The sequence below is a fragment of the Anomaloglossus baeobatrachus genome, chromosome 4 (genome assembly GCF_048569485.1).
Source record: "Anomaloglossus baeobatrachus isolate aAnoBae1 chromosome 4, aAnoBae1.hap1, whole genome shotgun sequence".
Classification (NCBI taxonomy): domain Eukaryota; kingdom Metazoa; phylum Chordata; class Amphibia; order Anura; family Aromobatidae; genus Anomaloglossus; species Anomaloglossus baeobatrachus.
In genome coordinates, this window is record NC_134356.1 from 446,948,659 (window position 1) to 446,972,845 (window position 24,187).

Genomic DNA, 24,187 nt, shown 5'->3' on the forward strand with positions numbered 1-24,187 from the left:
TTTCATCTGTATGCAATCTGTATGTCCGTTTTTTGACATCCCTCTGAAGTGATTTTATACATCAATATTTAAAGAATTATACAAGACCAAATATGTTCCTACGTTAATAATGATTAAATAAAAAGAAATGCCATACAGATGGTGGCCATATGGCATCCATTATTGTGCGTAACTATTGACCAATATCAGCATTCCAATAAGTTATACAAGGCTTTGATCAAACTTCGCAACTAAATTTGGCTCAAAGGAAAGCTATAAACAGAAAATTACCTATTCTTTCAAAAGGTGCTGGGTTAACCCTTTCACCTTCCTGACAAAGCCAAATTTTAAAAATCTGACCAGTGTCACTTTATGTGGTAATGACTCTGGACCACTTCAACGGATGCCAGTGATTTTGAGAATGTTTTTTTTAATGACATATTGTACTTCATGATAATGGTAAATGTAACTTGAAATAATTTATATTTATTTTTAAAAATATCGGAATTTAGTTGAAAAATTTGAAAATGTCTCAATTTTCAAACTTTTAATTTTTATGCCCTAAAACCAGAGGCTTCTGTCACACAAAATAGTTCATAAATAACATATCCCACATGTATACTTTAAGTCAGCACCATTTTTGAAACCTATTTTTGGGGGGTTTGGAAATTAAAAGGGTTAATATATTATCAACAATTTCACATTTTTCCAACAAAATTTACAAAGCCGATTATTTTTTTAGGGATCACATTATATCTGAAGTAACTTTGTGGGGCTTATATGACAAAAAAATACCCAAAAGGGACACCATTTTAAAAACTGCACCCTCAAAGTGCTCAAAACCACATTCAAATAGTGCTTTAGCCTCAAATTTTGAGGTTTCATAACAATAACACTGGTCAACACAAAAAAAATCATCAGCAAAGGTAATATGTCTGTTTTATGGAGTTGGATGTGCTAATTCCAAAACTATGCTTAGTTTATAAAGTTTCTGAGATAGAAATATTTTTGTTATTACGTTATTTCTGCATTTTCAATGTATGCTCGGCCCCTCATATGATATGCTCAAGTTGTTCAAATGGTCTTCATGACTGGATGAATATGAGGAAAGTGGCTATGCCATTTGCTGTGCTGTTCTGATTTGGAGAGATCCCAAAAATCATAGTCATGACTGCTACTTTTGTTTTGTCAAACTGAAGGCCTTTTCTACAAAGAAGAAACATAAGACTAATTACCCACCCTGAACTTGAATCTGTCATTTGGCCAGTTCCACATGATGGTACCTTGCCAGTTCCTGTACCATTTGTCTGGATTGGATGAAAATGAAGTAGAATATGAAGACTATAGTGCTGAAGCTACTGGCGAAGACATGGAGACCTTAAGTCAAGATGAATATGTACCTGATGGACCCGCCAGAATGCTTTACTCAACATGAATTAAATGATCTCATCAGAGACCTTTCATTGTCAAAAGATAAAGCTGAACTTCTTACATCTTGGTTGAAATAGAAGAATCTTCTTCATGATGATGTCAAAGTGTGTTATTACCGAACCAGAAGTAACACTTTAAGACAATTTTTCACAGTTGATGGACCAATTGTTTACTGTAAAAATGTGAATGTCCTCTTTGAGGAACTGAATCAAGAATATTTTGTTGCAGATTGGCAATTGTTTATTGACTCATCCCAAAAAAGTTTGAAAGCAGTGTTGCTTCACAATGGAAATATTAAACCAACAATCCCTATTGCTCACTCATGTCATCTAAAAGAAAGTTATGAAAATCTGTCAGTTGTTTTGGATGCTATACAATATAAGCATCATCAATGGAATATCTGTGGAGATTTATTAATAATAATAATAATATTCTTTATTTCTATAGCGCCAACATATTCCGCAGCGCATTACAATTCTGGAGGATTTGAAAATGATTGGTCTGCGAATGGGAATGCAAGGAAGTTTCACAAAATATTGTTGCTTCTTGTGTGTTTATGGGACAGTAGAAATACAGTAGAGCATTATGTTCGTCATGATAGGGGACAGAGAAACATTTATGCTCCAGGTAGAAACAATGTGCAGCATAATCCTTTAGTTGCTCAAACAAAAATCTTTCTTCCTCCACTACATATAAAGTTGGGATTGATTAAAAACTTTGTGAAAGCCATGGCAAAGACAAATTCACAAAGGTTCCAGTACATTTCACAGAAATTCTCTAGCATTTCACCAGCAAACCTGAAGGAAGGGGGATTTGTTGGTCCTCAGATCAGAGAGCTTATGAGAGATGATGGGTTTGAAGGAACTCTAAATGATAAGGAATTGAGATCTTTGAAAAGCTTAAAGTGGATCTGTGAAAACTTCATAGCAAAAAAAAAAATCTCCAGAATATGTTGAAGGTGTTGAGGAACTGCTAAATACATACCAGTGTCTTGGATGTCGCATGTCTCTGAAAATGCACTTTTTGCATTCACATTTAGATTTTTTCCTTCAAAATCTTGGGGATGTAAGCGATGAATAAGGCGAGCAGTTTCATCAGGACATTAAAGCAATGGAACACGGGTACCAGGGTATTTGGAATGACTTAATAATGGCAGATTACTGTTGGATGTTATATAGGGACAACCCTGAAAAATCGTATCAACAACAGTCTAATGTCAAGTACTTTTAATTTCTGCTTATATTTTGGTTTCTTTTTTGGTTGTGAAATTATTTTGGTTCAATAACAACTGTTTTGTAAGGTGAAGCATTTTTTTCTGTTATGTGGATTACTGTTTTCTTAATGTCACCAGTATATATTCTATACCTTACAATAATAATGATTCTACTCCATGGAAACTATACGTGCTAAAGAAAAACTATATACATTTTTTAAATCAGGACAAAAAGATGATACAAAAAAGTACAAAGTCACCTGCGATGATTACAAAAAATATTTTTTGTAGACCTGTGTAATAAAAGAAAATGGACCATACAATTTATTGTGCAATTTCTCCTGTGTACACTGACAAAGCTCAGAAGGGAAGCAACACCATTTGAATTTGGAGCGCAAAATTGGCTGAAATAGATAGCGGACCAAATGAGATGTTACCTTTATTAGCCATTCAAACCTATTTGTGTCAACGTCTGTGCATGTGAACTTTTAATCAGAGTCATTTGGATGTTTTTGGTTGTCATTATGATTTAAAAAGAGAAAACACATTAGTTTGACAATAAATTTGTTTGTGCAATTTCTCCTGAGTTTATTAATACTCCATAAGTGGTCAACAACTACTGTTTGGGTGAACAGAACAGTCAAAAGGGAAAGTGCGCTAATTTAATTTTGGAGCACAATTTTGGCTCAAATAGATTGCAGACACCATATGACAATTTTAGAGCTCCTGACATGAAAAAATAGCAGTAACCCCCACAAGTATCCCCATTTTGGAAACTACACCTTTGAAGGAATTTATCTAGGGGTGTAGTGAGCATTTTTCGCCTTCAGGCAATTAACAGAATTGTATATCATTCGAATGAGTGAATGAAAATTTGCCATTTTTTCCACTACAATGTTGCTCTGGCCCCAAGTTTTTAATTTTCGAAAGGGTAATAGAAGAAAACAAGTTGTATAATTTTTTACACAATTTCTCCTGAGTTCGCCATATGTGGTCGAAAACTACTTTTGAGGCACAGTGCAAAGCTCTGAAGGGCAGGAGCGCCATATTAGAATGCAGATTTTGCTGAAATGGTTTGAGAGTTAGCCCTCTAGTGCTAGAAAATCAGCCCCCCCATAAGTGACCCCTTTTTACAAACTACATCCCCTCAATTAATTAATACAGAAAAAAAAAACTCCAGGGTGCACTCACTATATGACGGTGCTCAGGTATAGAGAAGGCACTCCAATTTCTTCAGAAATTTTAAGGATTTATTCCTTCAATCCATACAGGCAAGATGCATCGTATTGTTATTTGCTACGGCTTCAGCAGCCTTTCTCAAGCACAGCATCATGCTTTATGAATTAATCTTAATTAATCACAGCATCATGAATTAATCTAGGCATGCAGTGAGCATGTTGACGCCACATGTAAAAAAAGAATAATTACATTATTACCACTAAAATGTTTTTAGTCCCAAGTTTTCAATTTTTGCAGTGGCTAGTAGGAATAAAATGGACCACACAGTTTGTTGTGCAATTTCTCCTAACTCTAAATGTAATCAGGAATTACTTTTAAGGCACAATGGAAAGCTCAGAAGGCAAGGAGCACAAAATTGCAGTGCAGAATTTGCTGTTACTGTTTGTGGGTGCCATGTCATATTGGCAGAGCCTCTGAGGTACCAGAAAAGCAGAAACCCTCCATAAGTGACCCCATTTTTCATAATACACCTCTCAATGAATTCATCTATGGTTGCAGTGATCCACACCACAGGCGTGTCATAAATTTTTATACCATTGGGCGATGAAAAAAAATAATTACATTGTAACCACAAAAATTTAGTTTTAACCCAGATTTTACATTTTCACACTGGAAAATGGGTAATAATGGCACCAAAATGTGTCGCACAATTTCTGCTGAGCGTGGCAATACCCCATGTGGCTGTACAGTACTGGTTAGCCACACGACAAGACGAGGGAGGGAACAGCGCTATTTAACCCTTGCAGCACAGAATGGCAGAATGTGCCTCAAGTAACCCTATTTTGGAAATTATACACATCTATGAAGTTATCCACAGGTGTAGTGAGTATTTTGACTCCACAAGTGTTTTCCAGAAACAAGAAGCAATGGATGATGTTGTTGAGTGAAAATTTCAAATATACATTTGATACATTAAGCTCAGCTCATGCTTCTGGAGATTTGCACCCTGTAAATTAAGCAGGCTCTCCTCAGTACAGAAATGCAAAACATGTGGACACTAGGTGTGCTTTAGGCACATTGTGGGGCTCAGAAGGGTAGGGTGCATTTGAATTTGGAAGTGCAAATGTAGCTGGATTTCCAGATCTTGTGTGTTACCAGTAACATGGAAAACCCCTATATTTTCATTGACAGATGATGGAACTGAGTGGAGGCTTGCTTTCTTTGTTGTGGAATGAGTTGAAGCTTTTATTGGGAACATTTTATATGACATTTTGTATTATATTTAGCCTGTGCTTTACACTGAGAACGTTGGCTGTAGGCCGACTGCACTTTCATGAACTCTTAAAAAGATGGACACCACTGGCGTATAGGGCACAGAGAGGTCTCCATCTGCCTCATAATAGTGAATCATCCATTGGAGGTTCCATCGGAATCAGGTATTTCAGAGATTTACACTGTAACATGGTGACCGGTATGTATCACAGACGTGATGTAAACCTAGATGTCCGCCCTGGTACTTGTAGTGGCATGAGTCCTATTAGTTCATTCTAGAGACAGGTTTTACGAATACTCAAAGAGATGGGCAGGTCTAGCTATCCACATTCCTCTGTCCATGTGTCTCATCTGTTAAGATCGAGACTGGGTGTTTAACACGTGTGTAGAGGTTGTGATGCCTCTCGAAGGAAGGAGGGAGGATTAGCTTCTTCTAACTGGGGTCAGTGTGTAGAGGTATGTGATAGCTCCATAAGGAACCTCATTGTAGTGCCAGCATCCCTAGTGCTCCGTCACTTGAGGGCACTCTAGTGCCATTTCCCTGCTTCCTCCTTTTTCCTGCACAGCCATCCTTGTGCTGGATGGTCCTCTGCTTACCTACATAGCAATGCACTTGTATCATGGTTCTCTACACTCCCGCATGGCCATCCTTGTGTTGTATGGTCGACTCACTCCCCCCATCCCCCGTTGCCACCCACGTCTTGAGTCCTCTGTGTCCCTTCATTGCCATCCACGTGTGATACGGTCTCTGGCTGGACTGTTAGGACCGGAGTTCCGTGCCTGATGACCATAGTTCCTCCTGAGGTACTGCCCCAGCTGCACCTGTGTCCGAGTTCCTGTTCCTGATGTCCCTTGCCTGGTGACCTGAGCCTGATGACCCATTCCGGATGTTCTGCACCTGCCTGTACTTGTTCTGCATGTTCACTTCCAGACTGTGTTCTTTTTCTACTCTGTTTGTCCTGCCAGCTGCATTTGTCCTGCCAGTGACCTTCCTGCCTGTCCTGTCCATTACCTCACCCCGGTCCTGCTGTCTCACTGCTCCACTCAGATGCCAGGATCCTGGTTTCTGCCCTAGGAGTAGCAACTGGCTCACTGCCTCGCGGCGGGTGCTTAGTCAAGCTCGTCCCACCGCCCTCACCAGTGGTGATTGTTATGCTCGTTCAGTGGGTTGTGTATACTGACTGGGGTCAGTGAGTGGAGAAGGTGATACCTCAACTGGGATACTTCTGAGGAGAAATGTATCCGAACCTGGGTGGGCATACCACAAGTTAAATGGACTATATACCGTGTGTGTATCTTTAAGCCAGAAGAGACCGTGTGATATTACCAGGAGAGTGGTTTATGTGGTGTTAAATTAATCAACAAACTTTTTAATAGAAGTGTTCCCGTGTGCTACCTTAAAGCAGCAAACTTAGTGAGTAACCCCATCACCACAGCGTAGAACGCAGGATAAATGTGACCCTTAATGAGATCTTTGGGAGGCAGAATAAACAAATTAACAGCAGGTCAAGAATGTATTTTATTTGTTTCTCATGACTTTCACTGTAGTATAAGTGATAAGACAGTATTATGGTTTGGATCAGTGCTATCACACACTAAAATAAAGCTTTAAAAACGTTTTTGCATTATCATATTTTGAGAGCTATAATGCTTGACAGAGTAATGTCAGGGCTTGTTTTTTTGCAAGATAATTTGACGTTTTTATTTGTATCTTTTTTGGGCACATGATATTTTTTGATTGCTTTTTATTCTGATTTTTCAGAGACAGAATGACCAAAAAACACCAATTCAAAAATAGTTTGTTTTTTTATGTTGTTCACTTTTTAGTAAAAGTGTTAAGACAGGTTTATTCCTCAGCTCAGTATGATTACAATGATACCAAATTTATATATTTTTTGTCTTTTGCGTCATTCATACAATAAAGACTATTTAATAGAAAAAAAATAATTTTGCATCGCTATACTCTGACAGCTATAGCTTTTTTATTTTTCCACTGATTGAGCTGTATGATGGCTTATTTTTGCAGGAGGAGATGACCTTTCAGGGATACTATTTTTTTTATATTTGACTTTATGATCGCATTTTATTATACTTTTTTCGGTAGTTTGATGAAAAAGCTTAGTCTTTGTCAAATTTCTCTATATATTGTTTTTCACAGTATGAACTGAAGGGGTTAACTAGTGGGTCGTTCCGAACTCGGCGATACCCAATATGTGTACTTTTTTTTAGTTTATTTTTGCTTTTACATAAATGTGTTTATTGGCATATTATGTTTTTCTTTTTTTATTTATTTATTTGGGGATATTTTTTTTATATTTTTACAATTTTTAATTTTTTTTTACATTTTTATTTAGTCTTCCTATGGGAATTTAACTTTTATTAGTCTGTTTTTTTGGTATAACACTGACAGAACACCTCTTATTTGAATGGACCTTATATTGTGAAAAACTATATGACAGGTGTGTTATGGAAGGAATTTTCTTTGGCAACAATTTAATACCTGTTGAAAACTGATATGGCGATTTCTTATTGTGGAATACCAGCGGGACACATTTAATGTCTGCCCACTGGTTATCATATACGCAATTTCTTTTTCCACGGTGGTTTTTATTATACTCATAATGTATTTGTGAAAAATTACAAAATTTGAAGATTATAAATCGATCAAAGATATCCTTATGCCGTTTTTTCTATTTATTGGACTATTGTCAGCTTGCAGGAATAGCTTCTATTTCGGCTATTGTGCTTGTGGATTATTGAGCCATTTGTACAACTTTTTGTACAAACACCTGTTAGACCATGCTGGAAGCATGGTGTAACACGTCAATATAGCTGGCTGACCCAGAGGTTGTCATTTGACCTCGGGCTGCCATAGCAATGATTGGGACACCGTGATCATGTTGCGGGGGTCCCGATTGGGTGGAAGAGGGAGCTCCCTCTCCCAGCCACCTAAATGCTGTCATCGCTATTGATCATAGCATTTAGTGGGTTAAACAACCAGGGGCTCTGCGATCATTGGCCCTGGCTGTGGCAGCCGGTGCTCAGCTATCACTTAGGCCCCTTTCACACGTCAGTGATTCTGGTACGTTTGTGCTTTTTTTTAAACGTACCAGAATCACTGACATACGTAGACACATTATAATGAATGGGTCTGCTCACACATCAGTGATTTTTCACTGCACGTGTCTCCGTGCGGCATACCCACGTGTCCGTGATTGCCGCACGGAGACATGTCCATTTTTTTCTGGCATCACTGATGTCCCACGGACCACGCAGTGGTGTGGTCCGTGAAACACGTGCCAGAAAAAAACGTGCTTTTAAAATAAAAATCATTTTTACTCACCCGGCTCCAGCGATGTCCTCTGCAGCCCGTGCAGCTTGCTGCTTCTGAACCGGCTCATTACTGTCGCGCATATTCATGATGCACGACACAGCCGACCCGGAAGCAGCTGCTGCGGGGGTCAGCGCCAGCCGGATGCTGCACTGCGGGAGCGATCAGCACCATGGAGAGCGGGAGCGGGCACAGGTGAGTTAATCTCTAAGTGCAATCACGGGCCACGGAGAACGGAGCCCGGATTGCACTTAGACAACCCACGTGTGCCATAATTCACGGCACACGGAGGGACATGTGCGTGTTTTACACGCCAGTAAAAAACGTCAGTGTTCTTCACTGACGTGTGAAACGGGCATTAGGTCGAGCTCCCTGCGATGATCGCGTGGGCACAGCTCCTGTGCCCATGTGATTGCCAGAGTATACCAGTATGTCCATTTACAAGAATGCAGTTCAAAATAGGACATATTGGTAAGTCTAATGTCGGGAAGAGGTTAAGTGTGTTTTAAAATACATTTTGCCATTTTCTTTTATATTTAACAATCTGTATTAAAATTAAAAAAAAATTAGAGATCTTTAATTTAATCTGTAAGTTTTACACTGGCCAATGGGATGCTTTTTTACTACAACATCCTGTTATTTAAGGAAACAACATATGTACCTAACCACAAAGAACAGAATTCAACCCTCAATTTTGTATTGAAACAACTAATGGGTGTATGCAAAGGTCATTGAAGAAAAGGGGAAGCGGAAGGAGCTGGGATCCTGTGTTATCACCTGAGTATACAGTCCCTGACAAAAGTTCTGTCATTTATCCATGTTATGTAAATAAAAGCTTATAACCTGACTTTAAATTCATCCATTGGTTTCTTAAATTACTCTATTGAAAGCTGAAACCCTCCCAAATTTGGTTTAGGTTATGAAAATAAAGTTGCTGCAAAGCTGAAATATTGATCATTTAATGAACACAGAAAGGTCAGATTTTGGCAAGACAAACGTTTTGTCGCCTTGTCATATAATGCACCCAATCCTAGTTTACATCCTCACCTGTGCTCACTAAATGATCGGTTAATTAGTGGGTGTGTATAAAAAGAAACTTAGCACTCCAGACCTTCATTTGAACTGCAACTTGACCTCTGACAACATGCCAAAAATCCAAACTGCAACCAAAGCCTTGATTATCAAGAGGCTGGCGACCAGATCCACTGCAGAGGTGGCTGGTACCTTTAATGTGTCTCAGTGTCAAGTACAAAGAATTAAAAAAAGATTTGAAGATACTGGAGAGGTTTTTGACAGGCCGAGGTCGGCAAACCTCGCAGGTCAACTTTTCAGGAGGAACGTTTGTTGGTTAGAAAATCCAAAGCCAGACCCTCTTCCACTGCAGCAGAGCTCCAAAAGGCCTGGTCACCTCAAGTCCCTGTGTCAACTAGAACAGTCTGTAGGATTCTGTCTCGAAATGGCCTCCATGGTCGAAATCAGTGCCCAGAAGCCAGCACTAAACAAAAATCAATTAAAAAACCATATGGCATTTGCCAAGTCCCACAGCCTGCTAAACAGATGGATGCCGGAAAAGTGGCAGAGGGTGCATTTCTCTGATGAATCTTCAGTTGAATTACACCACAGCTGCTGCAAATACTGCAGGAGACCTACTGGAGCCCGTATGGATCCAGGAAACAGTTAACTTTGGTGGTGGAAAGATCATGGTCTGGGGTTACATTCAGTATGGGGGTGTGTGAAACATTTGCAAGGTGGAAGGCAATATCAATAGCCTAAAATATCAAGAAGTATTAGCTAACTCTTACATTCCCAATCATAAAAGGGGTCGAATTCTACAGCAGGATGGTGCTCCATCTCATACATCCATCTCTACAACAAAGTTCCTCCTGGCAAAGAAGATCAAGATGCTCAAGGACTGGCCAGCCCAGTCACCACACATGAACATCATTGAGCATGTTTGGGGTAGGATGGAAAGACAAAACCAAATAATCTAGATGAACTCTGGGAGGCATGTAAGACTGCATTCTTTGCTGTTCCTGATGACTTCATCAATAAATTGTATGAATCATTGTTGAACCGCATGGATGCAGTCCTTTAAGCTCACGGAAGTCACACAAAATATTAAATATGGCTCTAATAGCACCACAACTTCCTTCACCAATGTTATGCAACATATCTTTGTATTAGAAGTTATTTACTTGTTTGAATTTCACATTACTTTCTGTGGGCAACAAAACTTTTGTCTTGCCAAAATCTGACCTTTCTATGTTCAATAAATGATCAATATTTCAGCTTTGCAGCAACTTCTATTTTTGTAATCTAAACCAAATTTCGGAGGGTTTCAGCTTTCAAAAGAGTAATTTATGAAACCAATGGATGGATTTAAAGTCAGGTTATAAGTAGTGCTGAGCGGGCCCAGACTGTAAATGTCCGGATCCTCGCGGTTTCAGCACTATTCCCGGGCCCGATCCGAGCGCGGGATTCCGGCTGCACGATCCGGAACCAGCAATTAATAAAAAATGAAAAAAAAACAATAAATAAATGAGCGTTTCATACTTACCGAGGCTCTGTCATAGCGGCACACTGCTTCCGGGTCACGCTTTCACTTCCTGTGCTGTCACACAGCTTTCCGTGTTTTCCCCGCCCACCGGCCGTCCTCTCAGCTGTGATTGGTTGCAGGCTGACGCGCCCCCCAGCCTGTGACAGCCCTGCCGTGCAGTCATCGCTTATCGCAGTCAGTACTACGCTGTACTCAGAGCGGGCAGCCGTGCTCTATGGCTGCTCACTCTGACATGTAGCAGGACTGGATGTGTCTTCGCTGGATCTGGTGTGGATTACGTCGGAGCTGCAGGGCTGTGTTGGGATAATAAAGTGGTGAAGAAGGAGGCTGCGTTTGTATTTTATTCTAAATAAAGGATTTCTCTGTTTCTTTTTTATTTACTGTCATTTACAGGTTTGTGATGCGGGTATCTCACAGACGCCCGTGCAATCACAAACCTGGGGTTTAATAGCAGCCATGCGCTGTTATTAACCCCTGCTATTACCTTGATTGCCACCGCACCAGGGCAATCGAGATGAGCCGATATCGCCCCGGAATGGTCACATCTAACAGATGCAGCTATACCGGACAGCTGCGGGCTGAGGATATACCAGCCCCCGGCCGGCGTTATCATGCCTGGGAATAAAAATTGGGGGGGGGCATGCGGTTTATCTTAGGCAGCAGTCACACTTGTGAGGGACTCCCACGAGTCTGACATCGCAGCACAGCTGTACACACATCTGACAGGAGCGTGCATGTGTTTCTAGGTACATGCACGCTCATGTTCAGACAGTGGCAGGCTGTGCGGTATGATGTCATGTCAGACCCGCACGAGTCTGACAGCACATCACCCGCACACACTTCTGGTGTAAATTTGGTGCTGAAAGCTGGTGCAGACGATTTCACCACCAAATGTGCACCTCCTGGCAAAAAAACGCGGCAAAAATCGCAGAAAACTAACCGTGGCAAAAAAACGCGGCAAAAAATTGCGTCAAAACACCACGATTTTTTGCCAGGAAGTCTAGATTGGATGCAGGAATATGGTGTAAAAATCTCAGCATCAAATTTGCATCCCTTGGCCCCCAAAAATAAAAAAATTAAAAAAAATTCTGCCACAGGTGAAAATTTGGTGCTGAAAGCTGGTGCAGACAATTTCAGTACCAAATGTGTACCTCCTGGCAAAAAAACGCGGCAAAAATCGTGGCAAAAACCGAGGCAAAAAATTGCGTCAAAACATTGCTTTTTTTGCCAGGAGGTGTAGATTGCGCGGGGAAAACAATGAATATTGAATTGTCGGCTCCGGAAGGTAACAGCGTGACCCGGAAGGAGTGTGACGCCATGACAGCGCCTCGGTGAGTATGCCGCGCTCGCTCCTAGCCCCCTAGCCCCTCCACAAACGTTTTTAACCTCCGGATTCCGGTCCCCATTGACTTATATAAGCACCGGATTCCAGAGGGGATCAGACTTATTTTTAAGTCCGTTAATGACCCGCCGGCCCCGGATTACTGGCATCCCGCTCAACTCTAGTTATAAGCTTTTATTTACATAACATGTATAAGTGACAGAACTTTTGTCAGGGACTGTAGAGGTACTGTAGTACTGCCTCTGATGATAAGGAGCCTGCTGAAAACTTTTCCTGAAAGGCCAGAAAGTATGAGTCTAAAAATGTCCCAGTGACCAGTGTAGAAACTGCAAGATTACTATTTTTTATGGAAAAAAAAGTAAAAAAAAAAGTAAATTAAAAACGTCAGCTCAAGACGTAAAAAATAAGCCATCACTGAGCTCCAAATCCCGAAAAATGAGAATGTTGCAGGTCTCAGAAAATGGTAAGAAAAGCGGGGGGGACAAACTTCAGAATTTTTTTTCACCCCTTAAGCCTGCTTTACACGCTGCAATGTATCTTACAATGTGTCGGCGGGGTGACGTCGTAAGTGACGCACATCCGGCATCGTAAGTACATTGCAGTGTGTGCCAGGTACGTGCGATTGTGATTGAACGTTAAAACGTTCATCGCATACACATCGTACCTGTCTCTAGAATTGCACGTCATATTGTTCATCGTACCCGGGGTAGCACACATTGCAGTGCGTGACACCCCGGGAACGATGAACAGATCTTACTAACGTCCTGCGGCTCCCGGCCCACAATGCGGAAGGAAGGAGGTGGGCGGGATGTTTACGTCCCGCTCAGCTCCGCCCCTCCACTTCTATTGGCCGGCTGCCGCGTGACATCGATGTGACGCCGAACGTCCCTCCCACTCCAGGAAGTGGACGTTCGCCGCCCACAGCGAGGTCGTATGGACGGGTAAGTACGTGTGACAGGGGTTACTCGTATGTGCGGCACGTTCAACAAATTGAACATGCCACACATACGATGGGGGTGTTGCAAATCGCATACAAGATTGTATGCGAAATTGCAGCGTGTAAAGCGGGCTTAAGATAAAAGTAAAGTATACATGTGTGACATCTACAAACACGTACCGATGTGAGGCATCATACTGACATGTTAGTTTTACCATACAGTGAATGTGGTAAATAAAAGACCCCCAAAACAATTGTGCAACTGCACTTTTTTTGCAGTTTCACCACATTTGGAATTTTTTTTCCTGTTTTCCAGTAAACTATATGGTAAAAGTAACCAATTTTGTTAGAGAAGAAAACCCATACCAACACCCACTTAATAAGAAAAACTGTAATTTATAATACAATCATAATCATGGGTGTGGGGGTATATAGGACCAAAAGGACCATTCGGAAAACATCATACAAAACCAGAAAGAAAGAAGGAAAAACTGAACAAAAGGTCACAAAAAACAATATCTTTATTGGTATTCGATAAAAGAGCATATATTAGATATTTAAATTATTTTTAAAAAACACAACCATTGGCTGGAAAAAAAGGGTGTCACAAATACGGTAACCCGCAAACCACACAGTATGCAAAAAGAGGGGAGGGGAGTTTTCTGCAAAAATAAATAGTGGTTAAGTACAAAATTGGGCTATGCGCACATTGCGTACTGTCCCTGCAGAAATTTCTGCAGCGATTTGAACAGACAGAGCGGGACCTGCAGGCAGAGCGCACGAAAGAAGTAACATGTCACTTCTTAGAACGCGCGCTTCGGGCAGCAGCCGAAGCGCTGCGCTCTAATACGCTACGTGCGCACATCTCCTGTATAATCTTCATAGATTATGCTAGGGACGCAGGCAGTTACGCTGCGGTGCAGATCGCAGCGTAACTACATGCAAATACGCAACGTGCGCACATAGCCTAAACAGTAAGGGGAAATAAAGTGTCATGTGCTAAGAAGGGGTAACCTTATATTAAACCACAATATACAGTATACACCTAATTGCTGCCATGATATGCAGCAGTGGTAATAACACAAAATTATTACCCAAATATGTGTGCAGCAAACACCAACCAAAATTGTCATTAGTATGTGGCTATAATAAAATATACACTAACCACATGAGGTTGCAAGTATAGAGTGTAAAAGGAAACTGCTCCATAATATAATTGGTAGCCAGATGCTAAATAGTCATATATTTTATTGTAGAATTTTCAGGGGAAATCCTGTGAGATGTCACCAGCAATATCTACGTAAAACATATTTGTTTATCTATTTGCATTCTCTTTTATTTCCTAAAATGTGATACCCCGGTACGTGACACAAGTATATTTTTATGCCTATGTGTGAGCTTAATAATGTGCAGTTTGTATATAAGACTTTGTAAAACAGCAGCGAAGAGTCTAATTCTAAAGGTGCCGTTATACGCTACAATTTATCGGTAGATATGTCGTCGGGGTCATGGATTCCGTGATGCACATCCGGCATCGTTTGCGACATCATTGCATGTGACACCTACGAGTGACTCTGAACAATCGCAAATAGGATGAAAATCGTGGATCGTTGACACGTCGTTCATTTTTAAATAATTGTTCGTTTTGGGGAAGCAGCCGACATATTACTCCTTTTAACACCCTGCCAACATCGAACAACATTCAAACGACCGCCTGGGTCCAACAATATATCGTTGATCGCTGATGCGTCCATTTTGAGATCGTTACGTGTGACAGCAAATAAACGACCTATAAGCGATACCGGCAAATCGTAAATACAAATTGGGCGTGTCACATCGCACATGCGATCATCAGATAAATTTTAGCGTGTAACGGGCCCTTTAGAAGGCTGCTGAACAGTTGCATGCACTTTATAATCTTGCAATTCTGGCAGAGAAAGAAGCAAATTTGTCAGATAAAGATATATTACAAAGTGGCTTATTTTCTTGGGTACTATTGATTGAGTAAATAAAACTTAAAATGATTAAATGCCCAATGTATTAAAATATAAAATCAATTAATCTGATTGGTAAATGGCGTAGAGGCAAACAAATTCCAAGCGTTTTTTGCGGAACGAGCTGTACTTTTAAACGAAACCATGAGTTGTACCATATAATGTACTGCAAAATGGCAAAAAAATTCCAAATGCAGAAAAATTGCAAAAAAAGTGTGATTGCACTATTGTTTTTGAGATATTTTATTCACTCTGTTCACTATATGGTAAAACTGATGTGTCACTGTGCTGCCTGAGGTCAATGCGAGTTTGTAGACACCAAACATAAATAGGTTTACTTTTATTTAAAAGGGTTAAAAAAAATTCAGACGTTTGTCAGAAAAAAAGTGGTGTATGTTTTGCGCCATTTTCCGTGACCCGTAGCGTTCTCATTTTCCGGGATCTATGGCCCAATGATGGCTTATTTTTTCCGTCTCGGGCTGACATTTTTAACGGTACAACTTTTGCATTGATGCTACATTTTGATTGCCTGTTATTGCATTTTGCACAAAATATGCGGCGACCAAAAAACGTAATTTTGGCGCTTGGAATTTGCCTCTACGCCATTTACCCATCAGATTAATTGATTTTATATTTTAATAGTGCGGGCATTTAATCATTTTAATTTTTATTTACTTAATCAATAGTACCCAAGAAAATAAGCCACTTTGTAATATATCTTTTTCAGACAAATTTGCTTCTTTATCTTCCACAATTGCAAAATTATAAAGTGCATGTAACTTTTCAGCAGCCTTCTAAGAATTAGACCCTGTGCTGCTGTTTTACAAGTCTTATATACAAACTGCACATTATTTAGCTCACACATAGGCATAAAAATGTACTTGTATGTCACTTACCATGGTATCACATTTTAGGAAATGAAAGTGAATGCAAATAGATAAGCAAATATGTTTTACGTAGATATTGCTGGTGACATCTCACAGGATTTCCCCTGAAAATTCTACAATAAAAATCATAAGTTTCACAGTACAAAAACATTACCACATAATTGAAAAAGTCAAAAATGTCTTTGTACAATAGGAACAGAAACCTATTAACTGTAAACATGTTGAAATAGGAGTTGCAGTAAGAGACTTCTTAGTAAAACTGTGAATAAGTATTAAACTGTACCACGTTTCTTACGGAGGGTACAAGGTGTGACCTGAATGGTGTCACAAAAGCCTTTTACAGTAAGGGGGTAATATGACGCCGTACATGCACTGTATGAAGAGATTACTATGTTACAGCCATCTGGTCACCATGAATTTCAAAGCAGGGACAATGAATTCCACATAATCTCCTTAAGATGTGACTATATCAGTATTATTATAACTACACAAACATTACCGGAAACAACAATAATGAATCATTTATATTATATTCTACACTGCTACTGATAACAATTTATTAAAGATGTGAAGCCAGCCCTATGGCACATGTCATTCTATCTTATACAGCAGGCACAGAACTGTATCCAGCCCTACAGTGTCAGTGCCAGGCCCAGGCTCATCACTACGCAGTGTCATGAATTGTCATCACTCACCTTGAACACTTGTGTGGGTAATTCTTGGATCCATCCTTGTGTTAGCAAGACTCAGGCAAAGAAAAGTAGAGAGAACCGGGAATACAGGTACATACAGCTTCATGGTGGAGCACGAAATGTATAAATGAGGAAGGACTTTCAATAACCTACATGGATATACAGTACACACTGCTGCTGCCCCCTGCTGCTCATCGTTTACTGTAAGGTGAAGACTAGCTTAATCCATTGAGGACCTGTCACTAAACATTAGAGATGAGCGGATCGATCCACGGAGCAATGTCACGTGAATGGGTTCACATGAATTCAGACACATTGAGATTCAATTCGCAAAAAAAGAAAAGCTTGCCCTGCACCATTTCCCACACTGTTAAAGGAACAGAGAGCAGGCTAATGTCTTTTTATGTCGCCTCACAATCTTCCCCATAATGCCTTGCAGTTATGCCATGTAGTGGATGATCATACCTTGTGTAGTGGTGGTCAGTACCTGGGCTATCACAGATCAACAGTTTCCGGTGGAGCACAGTTTGTATGGTAGAGTAGTTTTCTATTCCATTGAGTACTTCTCTATTGGGGTTCTCTCTGTCCTGTAGAGTATAAGCTCTTATGGTCAGTAGAGTACTCTCGCTCTCCGGTAGAATGTAAGCTCTGATGATCAGCGGGGTTCTCTCTCTCCTGTAGAGTGTAAGCTTTTATGGTCAGTAGGGTCCTCTCTCCGGTAATGTGTAAGCTCTTATGGTCAGCAGGGTCCTGTCTCTCCTGTAGATCTTAAGCTCTTGTGATCAGCGGAGTACTCACTCTCCTGAACACTAAGTTCTTATGACCAGCAGAGTCCTTTCTCTTCCCCTCTCCTGTAGAGTGTAAGCTCTTATGGTTAGTGTGCTCCTCACTCTCCTGTAGAATGTAAGCTCTTACGATCACCGGAGTACTAGCTCTTCTGTAGACTGTTAGCTCTTATTACCAGCAGAATCCTCTCTCTCCCCCTCTCCTGCAGACTGATAACAGAGAGAGGTAGAAAAGGGCTTTTGTTCACCGCGCCAATGATCACTGATGAAATTGTAGGATTACTGTAACTTTATTTTGCACAGGTCTACGCGTTTCTGGAGGCTCAGCTCCCTTCCTCAGGACCGACAGGCACAAGAAACATCAAATCTGCTGGGGTAGAGGCAGACAAAACATATATACACTGTATGACGTCAAAACCCCACCTCCTTCAAGAAAAAAAACGGCGGGAAACTATACATTTCAATCTGATATGACGTAATGCACTGATATTCATGAATAATAAAACATGTCCACCAGGACCGCTTTACTACAAATTAAAGTCATAGAAAAAAATAAAATAAAATATATTATGACAAAGACGCGTGTGCATTGAGTGTGTAAAAAATATATATGTATAAATGTGTATAAGGGGATTCGGATCAAGTGTGCAGAATCAGTCTAGAACTCACATCTGCAAACAGTTCTACATGTTAAGTGCTCAGAAAGGTATAAGTGAGGGGTGTGTGACCACACAACCATCACCATGTGAGATGTTTATGTATGTGAAACAAGAAAAGAGAAGGTAAAGATAAGAATCATCATACAAAGATAAAAAGGAAGAGAAAAGAAGAAAAAAGGGGGGGTCTCTTTTAAAAAAATTATATTCATGGCACAATATCGTGTGCAACTTATGGCTCAGAACACTGCCGGAAAAGAAATTAAGCTGTATCGTATGTTAACTGAGGACAGGGTAATTCGGGTTCATGAGCGTGGGAAAAAAAGGAAAGTGCATGCGCTGGTAGTAGACAATGAGCAAGAGCTCCGTAATAAACAGTATAATGGAGTGCATGTAGGTGTAGTGGAAAGTAAATTATAAATTTAGAACAAAATATATATAAATTATATATATGTATGTGTGACACGGGAATGTGTATCCATTTCCTTAATAAAATCTCTGGTTGGAGAAAAAGGGGGGATTTTAGGGGACTATGTCCAGTGATACCGCACATAAAGTCCAGAACCCACATTCAATGTGAATCCTGAATCGTAGTGCGCTCCAGAAAAAAGAAAAAAGAAGAAAGCAAGAAGGGGAGCTTTCAAATAGGAATTGCATTCAAAGAACAATAGAGTGTGCAAGTTTTGACTCGGAACACTGTCGGGGAGGATATTCAGCTATATCGCTAGTTGACCTCACTATCTCTTTGTAACTCCTGTAGAGTGTAAGGTCTTACGATAAGCAGAGTGCTCACTCTCCTGTAGACTGTAAGCTCTTATGACCATCAGAATCTTCTCTCTCCCCCTCTCCTGTAGACTGTAAGCTCTTATGGCTAGTAGAGTCCTCTCTCTCCCCCTATCCTGTAGAGCGTAAGCTCTTATAATCAGCAGAGTATAACTCCTGTAGAGTGTAAGCTATTACGATAAGCAGAGTACTCGCTCTCCTGTAGACTGTAAGCTCTTTTGACCAGCAGAATCTTCTCTCTCCCCCCCTCATGTAGACTGTAAGCTCTAATGACCAGCAGGGTCCACTCTCTCCTCTATCTTTCCTGTAGAGTATAAGCTCTTACAATCAGCAGGATCCTCTCGCTTGTGTAATGTAAGCTTTCATCTCCCAGGTTGCTAGTGAGAGGGGAGTGGAGAACAGCTGAGCTGACAGCATTATGACAGGGGACCTGCAACTGCAGATGTATTAGTAACTAGAAGGTGGCCCGATTCTACGCATCGGGTATTCTAGAATTTACGTATTGTGTAGTTCATGTATGATTTTTGTTATATATATATATATATATATATATATATATATATATATATATATAGATGTTGTTGTGTGTAGTTACCAAGTGTTTGTGTAGGGCGCTGTACATGTTCTGGGTGTTGTCTGGGTGTGGCGAGGGGTGAGAGCGGTGTTGTTTGTGTGTTGCGTTGTTTGTGGAGCGCTGTGTGTCTGTAGCGTTGTGTGTGTGTGTTGCGCGGTTTGTGTGTGTGTGGTGTGTTTTGGGGGGAGGTATGTTTTGTGCAATGTGTGTGTTGTGCGGTATGTGCGTATATTTGTGTGTGCAGCGTTGTCTGTGTGTGGGTGTCTGTGTAGGGCAGTAGTTTGTGGTTCCCAGTGTGTGTGTGTGTGTGTGGTGTGTTGTGCAGTGCGCGCGCGTGTGTGTGTGTGTGTGTGTGTGTGTGTGTGTGTGTGTGTGTGTGTGTGTGTGTGTTGGGGGGAGGTGTGCACTCCCCATCGTGCTCCATCCCCTATGCTGCGCACCCCCCATCGTGCTACATCTCCCATCCTGCGCACTCCCAAACGTGCTCCATCAGCCATGCTGCGCACTCCCAAACGTGCTCCATCCGCTATGCTGCGCACTCCCAAACGTGCTCCATCCGCCATGCTGCGCACTCCCCATCGTGCTCCATCCCCCATGCTGCGCACTCCCAAACGTGCTCCATCCGCCACGCTGCGCACTCCCCATCGTGCTCCATCTCCCATGCTGCGCACTCCCAAACGTGCTCCATCCGCCATGCTGCGCACTCCCAAAAGTGGTCCATCCACCATGCTGCGCACTCCCAAACGTGCTCCATCCGCCATACTCCGCACTCCCCATCGTGCTGCATCCCCCATGCTGTGCACTCCCAAACGTGCTCCATCCGCCATGCTGCGCACTCCCAAACGTGCTCCATCCGCCATGCTGCGCACTCCCAAACGTGCTCCATCCGCCATGCTGCGCACTCCCCATCGTGCTCCATCCCCCATGCTGCGCACTCCCCATCGTGCTGCATCCCCCATGCTGCGCACTCCCAAACGTGCTCCATCCGCCATGCTGCGCACTCCCAAACGTGCTCCATCCACCATGCTGCGCACTCCCAAATGTGCTCCATCCGCCATGCTGCGCACTCCCAAACGTGCTCCATCCGCCATGCTGCGCCAGCATCAGCCTCTCTACCCGCAGCATCAGCCTCTCTGCCCGCAGCATCAGCCTCTCTCCTCCCAGCATCAGCCTCTCTCCCCGCAGCATCAGCCTCTCTGTCCCCAGCATCAGCCTCTCTGTCCCCAGCATCAGCCTCTCTGTCCCCAGAATCAGCCTCTCTCATCCCAGCATCAGCCTCTCTCATCCCATCATCAGCCTCTCTGTCCCCAGCATCAGCCTCTCTGTCCCCAGCATCAGCCTCTCTGTCCCCAGCATCAGCCTCTCTGTCCCCAGCATCAGCCTCTCTGTCTCCAGCATCAGCTTCTCTGTCCCCAGCATCAGCCTCTCTGTCCCCAGCATCAGCCTCTCTGTCCCCAGCATCAGCCTCTCTGTCCCCAGCATCAGCCTCTCTGTCCCCAGCATCAGCCTCTCTGTCCCCAGCATCAGCCTCTCTCATCCCAGCATCAGCCTCTCTCATCCCAGCATCAGCCTCTCTCATCCCAGCATCAGCCTCTCCATCCCAGCCTTCCCCAGGATCAGCCTCTCTCCTGCCAGCCTCCTCCAGCACGCCATGCTCCTCTGCCGACACTCACACACCCGATCGCATACACTCACACACACCCACACACACCCGATCGCATACTTTCACGCACACACACATTGACGATATTGCACATACTTGCTCATACTCACAACATCCGGAGATACCACATGCTTCTGGCCATGTGATCCTCCGACAGGTCCTGGAAGGTCACAACAGCACAGTATCGAGGCCGAGAAGCAAGCGATATCGCCGGATGCTGTGAGTGTGTGGATGCGATGTGATGTATGTGTGAGGTGTGTGTGAGAGTGAGTGTGAGCCGGTGTACACTGTTAACTATGATACACATCGGGTAACCAAGGGACCTTAGTTACCCGATGTGTATAATGGTTAACAGCGTTCACGGGCTCCGTGAAGATCCCAGCATCGCAAGGTTATGTCTGGCGCTGCTGGGATCGTGACGGAGCCGGTGTAGAAGCAAGCGATATCCCAGGATGTTGTGAGTGTGTGGATGTGATGTGTGAGGTGTGTGTGAGAGTGAGTGTGATCTGATGTGTGTGTGTGTACTCACCTGGGAGTCGGAGCTACGTGTCAGTTGGGCAAGAGCGAGCGTGCATTGCATGAGGGGGGCGGGGCCTGCAGAGAGCCGGGGCGAGAGGCCAATCCGTGTGGGGGGGCGGGGCCATGGCGAGCCCAGCGGCCAATCAGCTTTGTGTCACCGTAAGGACACAATTTTGGAGCATGACAGACAGACAGACAGAATAAGGCAATTATATATATAGATGAGACAAAGACAAAGTTCCACTGTGGTCCCCTCTCTTCATACTGGCTGCCTGTGAGATGGAAGCGGAAAATGTTTTAGTTGTAATCAGGCAGAGCTCTGCAGCAGAGCTGACAGCACTGTTAAAGAACTACAACGGAAGGTGAATTTGTAATAAGAGAATTATCAGCTCTGCTGTACGGTTTTATTATATAACTAGAAGGTGGCCCGATTCTACGCATCGGGTATTCTAGAATTTATTGTGTAGTTAATGTATGATTTTTGTTATATATATGAATGTTGTTGTGTGTAGTTGTCAAGTGTTTGTGTAGGGGCTGTAAATGTTCTGGGTGTTGTCTGGGTGTGGGGGGGTGTGAGAGCGGTGTTGTTTGTGTGTTGCGGTGTGTGTGTTGCGTTGTTTGTGGTGCGCTGTGTGTCTGCAGTGTTGTGTGTGTGTGGTGCTGTGTGCGTTGCGCGGTTTGTGTGGGTGTGGGTCTGGAGTGCGTGTATGTGTTTTGGGGGAGGTATGTTTTGTGCAATGTGTGTGTGTTGCGCGGTATGTGCGTATATTTGTGTGTACCGCGGTGTTTGCGTGTTGTGATGCGTGTGTGGCGGTGTGTGTGTGTGTGTTTTGGGGGGAGGTGTGCACCCCCCATCGTGCTCCATCCCCCATGCTGCACACCCCTATCGTGCTCCATCCCCCATGCTGCGCACCCCCCATCGTGTTTCATCCCCCCCATTCTGGGCACCCGCCATCGTGCTCCATCCCCCCATGCTGCACCCCCCATCGTGCTCCATCCCCCATGCTGCGCACCCCGCATCGTGTTTCAACTTCCCATTCTGGGCACCCCCCATTGTGCTCCATCCCCCATGCTGCACCCCCCATCGTGCTCCATCCCCCATGCTGCGAACCCCCCATCGTGTTTCATCCCCCCATTCTGGGCACCCCCCATCATGCTGCACCCCCCATCGTGCTGCATCCCCCATACTTCACCCCCCATCGTGCTCCATCCCCCATGCTGCAAACCCCTCAGAGAGGAGTATAAGAGGAGGAGTATAATGGGAGGAGTTGTCCTGGGGGGAGGTGAACAGGTGCCCAACGTGTGTGGGGGGCGCGGCCTAGTGGCATAGTGGGGGGCGTGGCCTTGCGGCATAGTGGGGGGCATGGCCTAGCGGCATAGTGCGGGGGCGTGGCCTAGTGCCATAGTGTGAGGGGGCGTGGCCTAGCGCCAGTATGAGGGCGTGGTCTAGCGCCATAGTGCGAGGGGGCATGGCCTAGCGCCATAGTGTGAGGGGCGTGGCCTAGTGGCATAGTGTGAGGGGTGTGGCCTAGTGCCATAGTGTGGGGGCGTGGCCTAGCGGGATCGTGAGGGGGCGTGGCCTAGCGGGATCGTGAGGGGCGCCATAGTGTGAGGGGGCGTGACCTAGTGCCATAGTGTGAGGGGGCGTGGCCTAGTGGCACAATGTGAGGGGGCGTGGCCTAGCTGCAGTGTGAGGGGGTGTGGCCTAGCGGCATAGTGAGGGGGTGTGGCCTAGCGTCATAGTGAGGGGGTGTGGCCTAGCGTCATAGTGAGGGGGTGTGGCCTAGTGGCATAGTGTGAGGGGGCGTGGCCTAGCGGCATAGTATGAGGGGGCGTGTCCTAGCAGCACCGCATGAGGGGCGTGGCCTGGCGGCATAGTGCGGAGGCGTGGCCTAGCGGCATAGTGTGAGGGGCGTGGCCTAGCGGCATAGTGTGAGGGGGCGTGGCCTAGCGGTACCGCGTGAGGGGCGTAGCCTAGCGACACCGCATGAGGGGGCGTGGCCTGGCCAAACGGCCAATCCATGCGGGGGAGGGGACCAGGCCGAGCCCAGAGGCCAATCCGTGGGGGGGGCGTGGCCAATCCGACGGTTGTCACTGTAAGGACACAATTTTGGAGCAAGACAGACAGAATAAGGCAATTATATATATAGATAATCTAGGGAACTAGTCTGTGTGTCTTATGTGGATTTGGGAATGTATTTTTCCCCTAATATGGGGTAATTAGTATCCGCCTTAAGGGGTTTTTGCCTTCCTCTGGATCAACATATTAGGAAATAAGTTGAACTCAATGAATTTATGTCTACCTCTTCATCCCGCCCTCTTCTGTTGGCGTCCCTCAAGGCTCTGTCCTGGGATCCTTACTTTTTTGCATATATACATTTGGCCTGAGACAA

General features: G+C 43.5%; 1 protein-coding gene across 1 annotated transcript in view; it reads right to left on the minus strand.

Moving 5' to 3' along the window:
• Window positions 1-16,966, minus strand: part of SEMA7A (semaphorin 7A (JohnMiltonHagen blood group)) — a 60,388-nt gene extending 43,422 nt beyond the window's left edge. Inside the window, exon 1 of the mRNA XM_075345575.1 lies at window positions 16,818-16,966. Coding sequence (XP_075201690.1) covers window positions 16,818-16,920 — 103 coding nt within the window. The 5' untranslated portion in view covers window positions 16,921-16,966. The remainder of the gene's footprint in view (window positions 1-16,817) is intronic.
• Between the last annotated feature and the right edge of the window lie 7,221 nt (window positions 16,967-24,187).